This window comes from Haplochromis burtoni, unplaced genomic scaffold, assembly GCF_018398535.1.
Source record: "Haplochromis burtoni strain Fernald_Lab_line unplaced genomic scaffold, NCSU_Asbu1 Contig_241, whole genome shotgun sequence".
In the NCBI taxonomy this organism is placed as follows: Eukaryota; Metazoa; Chordata; class Actinopteri; order Cichliformes; family Cichlidae; genus Haplochromis; species Haplochromis burtoni.
In genome coordinates this window covers 258,832-266,037 of record NW_024582602.1, presented here as the reverse complement: position 1 = coordinate 266,037, position 7,206 = coordinate 258,832, and the positions used below count along the sequence as shown (strand labels likewise).

The window sequence follows — 7,206 nt, the reverse complement described above, 5'->3', positions numbered from 1 at the left end:
TTTGCAAGGGTGTAGATTTGGTTTTGGCATTGGTGGGGATGGATTATTCAACCACCGAACCATGTCCTGTTTTTTTAAAAAAAAAAAAAAAAAAAAATCAAGAAGCAAAGACAAAAAGGAGAAATATACTCGCCTACCTAGATATGATGTTCTACGTGCTTTTAAACCATTTAAAATTACAATTCATAGTTTTATATGTGAATTATACAATATTAAATTACTATTAAACAAATGACTGAGTATTTTAGGCTTTAGTTTACTTCAGCCATATTCCACATAAAGCAGGTATCATACAAAAATATGTAAATGTACTGATCTGAATTATAATATTTCTGTCAAAATTTCCCAGATTCAAATTGAATAGAATCGAATCGTGGATCGAATCAATTCGGGACCTTGTGAATCGGAATTGAATCGATTCTAGAAATCAGTGACGATACCCAGCCCTATTACAGGTTTCTTTGAAAAATACTTTCTTATATCCAGGTTCTTCATTTTTGCTGCCATCCTCCTCTCCTCCTTGCAGGTCCTCGCAGAGCAGGCTTGCTGCTGCTAAAACTAAACAGAGCTCTCTGAAAGGCACAGCCAATCACATTGGCCATATTTGTCACATGAGGTAGGATTCCAGTAGAGAACGTAATTTAACTCTTTGTGCACCGCTGGGTGAATGAGACGTTGACAGTTGGTTTTTTTAGTTGTTTTTTTACTTCTTTCTATCAGTTTTGTTTTTCTTTACTTGAAGAGATCAAATTATTGGTGGGGACAATTCAATAATCGCTGGATATTGGTGGGGACATGGCCCTTCCGTCCACGCCAAATCTACACCCTTGCCTCACCAATACTATTACTTTTTGCCTCAGCCTCTACCAGAGCCCCATTCTGCTTGGCCTGTCAGTACATATCAGCTGTGTTAGGAGCCCCACAGGCAAACAAGCCTGATAGGACTCCTTCAGCCTGATGGTTTGCTTCACCTCTGGTGTCCACTATCTGGTTTGGGGGTTACCAACATGTCAAGTAACAACCACCTTGGGTCCACGGCTCAGTATCTCTCTTCACCCGAGGGTCCAGAACATATGGCCGCAGGTCTGATGATTCGATTGCATAAATCAATCATCAACCTGTTGCCTGAACTGTCTTGGTGCCACGTGCACTTATGGCTGCCCTTTTGTTTGAACATTGTGTTCATTGTGGACATACAGGACACCACTCTGCTTCAGATCTGGCAGGTCAGTCCCAATCACGCTGCTCCAGGTCTCACCAGCGTTGCCCACATGAGTGTTGAAGTCTCCCAGTAGGACAACAGGGTCTCAGGTGGAACTACCTCAAACACCCAGTGACTCCAAGAAGGCTGGGTACTCTGAAGCTCCGTTCGGCGCAGAAAAACATAACCTTGAGCACTTATGATGAGCATTTTTGTTTCCTCATAAAGAAGGGATCTAACCATGTTCACATTATATTTTTTGGGTGTGTCTTAGCATGTAGGTTTTGAAAATGAAAAGCAGCTATGTAACTCGTTTAGAACTGTGCTAAAACCTTAGAATCTCAGCCAAACACAAGAAAAAAGACAGAAACTGGCTTCTCAGTTTCCTCAGTTATCTTTGAAGTCAGCCAATAGACTAATTATTATCAGGAGCTATTGCAGCTAACTAGCCACATCAGAGCCACTTCTGCCTTTCTGTGTTTCAGCCTCAGTAACATCTGCTCCAAGTTTTACACCTCTGATGAAATCTCACAAGTGTAAGTTTATTTTGATACCAAGATTGTTTACACAGAGCTTGTAATTGCAGAACAAGGAACAATACTGGGCCACTGGTATATAAAGAGGTCAGTTGTTACCTTTGGCCTGTCATGCTCAAACTCTCACATTTCAAAGACTCTTTAGACTTTGGGGGTTCTTTTGAACAATCTACAAGAACATTGGAGAGCTACTGCCTCAAAGTTTGACTGAAGAATAAGATTTTTTTTTTTTTATTCAACATGAACTTATTAGTTTATAGAAGTGAAATAGCTGTCACACCATTCATGTGACATGGCCATAATGGCATAGCTCAGCTGCTGTCAGGTAACTATAGCAAATGTAATTTCAAACTTAATTTCTGTTATTACTCTGACCCACCTCTATGCGGCATTAATGAATAACAGCATCTACCACTCAGAGTTAATATTATTGTAACATACCACAGTTTATGGGGTTTTGATTTGGAATAGAATTTCATGGAAATTTTCAAGGTGTGCACGCGGCTGATAAGTTCAACACGCGCGGTTTGTTGAATTTACGCGCGAGGAAGTTAATTGCTTTTCCCCACACACATTCACACTCCGACCAGTGCATCGGGAGCAGCTTGACCAATGATATTTGGCATGCAGACTGGAGCTGGTTCGAACAAAGCTTCTGATTAGTAAACAGCCACACCGGCATGTAAAACACAATCAAACACTGACTTACAGTTTCACTTCTTTTGAAGAGATGACGCACAAAAAGTGAAATACATTTTGTTTTACATATAAAGTTAACATAAAATGCGCGCGCACACACACACACACACACACACACACACACACACACACACACACACACACACACACACAAACCTTCTGTCAGTTTACTTACCACATTCGCCTTACTTATGACAATTTCCGTCTACTTCGAGGCTTCCACATGAACGCAGCAGCATATTTCCACTCCAGACTAGTGAAATCCACGAGAATGTTGGTTGTCATCAGCAAGAGTCCATGCTTCCTTATAAAATAATAATTAGGACTTATATTTTCCTCACACCCGCTTCTGTTCAAAGGGAATTTTGTCGACAGAGTCCGTGTTCCTGCGAAAGGCGGTGTACCAAACACGCACGCTGCCTAGGCCACACGCTTCAAACAAACACAACAGGAACGACTCAGCTGCTGCGTTTCCTCTTAACTGTCCCTCTCCCTGAAGGAATGAAAGGGCGAAACGGAGCCTTTATGTGTCATGTGAGTCAACTCTGATTGGTGTGTTTTTGGTAGGCGGGGATAAACTCGTACGAGGTGGAGCATAATACATATATAATTACATGTAAGCAGGGGTGTCCTCAGGATCGGAGACGTTAATCCAGAAATCCTGTATCCAAGTGTGCAAGCTTGGTTCTGTTTCTTTCGGGTGGATTCACATTATGACAGCTGACATCACAAGCTGGCAGCTGCTCACTAAACATGTAACAACTGTAAAAGTGCTGCTGTTCCTAATCTAAGTACACAATATTTAAAAATATATTACTATTGATTTAACACAGACTAGTGTCCAGAATTGCAAGTGTACAAATCCATATACTATCAATGCAAAATTTAACACAAATTCTCCCTGTGGTGGGGAATTTATATATATATATATATATATATATATACATACATATAAACATACATACATACATACATACATACATACAATATACAATATACACATACATACACACATACACACACACAACATACACACACACACATACACAGGTGCTGGTCATAAAATTTGAATATCATCAAAAAGTTGATTTATTTCACGAGTTCCATTCAAAAAATGAAAGTTGTATAATGTATACATTCAGTCCACACATATTTCTTTCTTTTTATTTTTTTTAACCTTCAACATTTTAATGATTCCGTTATACAGACAGGCTTTTCTTTAAAAAAAGAAAAAAAACATCCACTGAGCTTGCAAAGCATGCATGAAGATATGTACATTTCTTTTTTTTTCTTTTTTTTTTCACATATTTCAAGCGTTTATGTCTCACAACTTTGATGATTATAACTGACAACTAATGAAAACCCCAAATTCAGTATCTCAGAAGATTAGAATATTACAGTACAAAGAAAGGTTTTTCAGAAATCTCGGCCAACTGAAAAGTATGAACATAAAAAGTATGAGCATGTACAGCACTCAATACTTAGTTGGGGCTCCTTTTGCCTGAATTACTGCAGCAATGCGGAGTGGAGTGGCATGGATCCGATCAGTCTGCGGCACTGCTCAGGTCAGTGCTTTAAGTGGCCCAAAAGAGGTGCCGGTACTCTATTTTTTTTCCGCCTCCCCTGAGGTAACAACAACTATATTGAATGGGTTTTATATAAAACAGTCAACAGACAACCTTATACAAAATAATAAATCATTTTATTAGTTTGCTTGAGCTAGAAAGAGCTACTGAACATAAATAAAATGTGCAAAAAAGGTATTGAAATTTTTTTTTTAACAAAATGTACATAAAATAAATTATAAACTAATTTGTATTTTGCTCTCTCTTGAGTCCCTGCTGGTATCAGCAGCAGCACTTGTAAAGTGTACCTGCAGAGCTTGGTAGTTCTCCCATACTGCTTTCACTGTTCTCTCACTTGAAGCAACCCAAACATAATAACCATAGAACAGTAGAACATAATCTTGAGTCTTGAAGATGGTTCATTTCTTTACCCCTGAAAAATATACAAAAGCAGATTCAAAATCAAATGGTTTGATTACCTCTTCAGCATGCCATCGTGTTTGGCAAAGGCCTGATAACAAGCCATTCATTTGATTCAGCTGTGTTGGAGTAGGGATGCATCTAAAAGCTGCAGGACGGTAGCTCTCGAGGGCTGGGATTGGGCAGCCCTGCTGTAAAGGGACGCCCATGCTTGCCAATCTTATAAGCTGTTCTAAACACATTGCAAGTTGAAGCGTAGTCAGCCTTTCTCATATCTTCAATGTGTTTTTGCATTGTATTTTGTGTTGCCTTCTCTTTTATTTCAACTGCTTTCTTGTGATAAATTGAGTCTCTGTGCTCTTTTATTTTCTTTCGTAGTGAGTTTTGTTGTGCAGCCTTGTCCCTTCCAAAAGACGAGATTAAGCACCCACTCCACTCCTGCGACACTCTCTGCCCTTGCTGCATGTCCACGCCAGCACAAACTTGACTACACACACTACAACCCAACTTTTGATTTCTGCTGATCAGCCACTTGTAATTTGTGGAGAAATACCGGACTTGTGCTTGGGACCAACATTCTGGCCACTCATGCTCGCTAACGCGGCTGTTGTCATCGGTAGAAATGGTGTCATTCTCGTCCTCGTCGTCGCAAAAAGTGCGGAGAGAGATTATACATACACATACATACATACATACATACATCACATACATACATACATACATACATACATACATACATACACACACACACATACATACACACTAATATCATCAAAAAGTTGATTTATTTCACGAGTTCCATTCAAAAAATGAAAGTTGTATAATGTATACATTCAGTCCACACATATTTCTTTCTTTTTATTTTTTTTAACCTTCAACATTTTAATGATTCCGTTATACAGACAGGCTTTTCTTTAAAAAAGAAAAAAAACATCCACTGAGCTTGCAAAGCATGCATGAAGATATGTACATTTCTTTTTTTTTCTTTTTTTTTTTTAAAATATTTCAAGCGTTTATGTCTCACAACTTTGATGATTATAACTGACAACTAATGAAAACCCCAAATTCAGTATCTCAGAAGATTAGAATATTACAGTACAAAGAAAGGTTTTTCAGAAATCTCGGCCAACTGAAAAGTATGAGCATGTACAGCACTCAATACTTAGTTGGGGCTCCTTTTGCCTGAATTACTGCAGCAATGCGGAGTGGAGTGGCATGGATCCGATCAGTCTGCGGCACTGCTCAGGTCAGTGCTTTAAGTGGCCCAAAAGAGGTGCCGGTACTCTATTTTTTTTCCGCCTCCCCTGAGGTAACAACAACTATATTGAATGGGTTTTATATACAACAGTCAACAGACAACCTTATACAAAATAATAAATCATTTTATTAGTTTGTGGATTTGCTTGAGCTAGAAAGAGCTACTGAACATAAATAAAATGTGCAAAAAGGTATTGAAATTTTTTTTTAACAAAATGTACATAAAATAAATTATAAACTAATTTGTATTTTGCTCTCTCTCTTGAGTCCCTGCTGGTATCAGCAGCAGCACTTGTAAAGTGTACCTGCAGAGCTTGGTAGTTCTCCCATACTACTTTCACTGTTCTCTCACTTGAAGCAACCCAAACATAATAACCATAGAACAGTAGAACATAATCTTGAGTCTTGAAGATGGTTCATTTCTTTACCCCTGAAAAATATACAAAAGCAGATTCAAAATCAAATGGTTTGATTACCTCTTCAGCATGCCATCGTGTTTGGCAAAGGCCTGATAACAAGCCATTCATTTGATTCAGCTGTGTTGGAGTAGGGATGCATCTAAAAGCTGCAGGACGGTAGCTCTCGAGGCTGGGATTGGCATGTCTGTAAAGGGACGCCCATGCTTGCCAATCTTATAAGCTGTTCTAAACACATTGCAAGTTGAAGCGTAGTCAGCCTTTCTCATATCTTCAATGTGTTTTTGCATTGTATTTTGTGTTGCCTTCTCTTTTATTTCAACTGCTTTCTTGTGATAAATTGAGTCTCTGTGCTCTTTTATTTTCTTTCGTAGTGAGTTTTGTTGTGCAGCCTTGTCCCTTCCAAAAGACGAGATTAAGCACCCACTCCACTCCTGCGACACTCTCTGCCCTTGCTGCATGTCCACGCGAGCACAAACTTGACTACACACACTACAACCCAACTTTTGATTTCTGCTGATCAGCCACTTGTAATTTGTGGAGAAATACCGGACTTGTGCTTGGGACCAACATTCTGGCCACTCATGCTCGCTAACGCGGCTGTTGTCATCGGTAGAAATGGTGTCATTCTCGTCCTCGTCGTCGCAAAAAGTGCCGTCGTCCGCGGCTGCGGCACTAGTGCAGCTTTCATTAGCTTGCGTCTGACCTGCAGCGATATCATTCTGGCTTGGTGGGGTGTCAGCCAGCGAGTCCTCTGATTCTGACCTTGTTCTTTTACTACTCAGAGTCTGAAGCCAGGAGAGCATATTAAGTGTTGTTGACATGACAACGGCAAAAGCGACGCATGCGCTTTTCACTTGTAAAACACATTGGTGTATGGGTAATGTAGTCTCTGCTCTCGGTGGGACGAATTAGGAAGCGTGCTTGTGAAGGGCGCTCTGAAAAGCGGCAGCGCAGCCAAACGATTATAACAGATGTGCAAATGAGAGTACCGGTACGCTAAAAGCACGTTCTGGGCGCATGGAGAGGTGGCGGTACTCTCAAGAGCTATATTTAGAAGTGGCGGTACTGAGTACCGGCGCGTACCGGCCCACTTAAAGCACTGGCTCAGG

At 40.0% G+C, this 7,206-nt stretch overlaps 1 protein-coding gene across 1 annotated transcript in view; it reads right to left on the bottom strand.

Moving 5' to 3' along the window:
• Positions 1 to 2,948, bottom strand: part of LOC102293907 — a gene marked incomplete at its 3' end in the record, with an annotated part of 15,786 nt that extends 12,838 nt beyond the window's left edge. The window contains 1 exon segment of the mRNA XM_042227048.1: positions 2,612 to 2,948. Coding sequence (XP_042082982.1) covers positions 2,612 to 2,616 — 5 coding nt within the window.
• Positions 2,949 to 7,206: the final 4,258 nt, after the last annotated feature.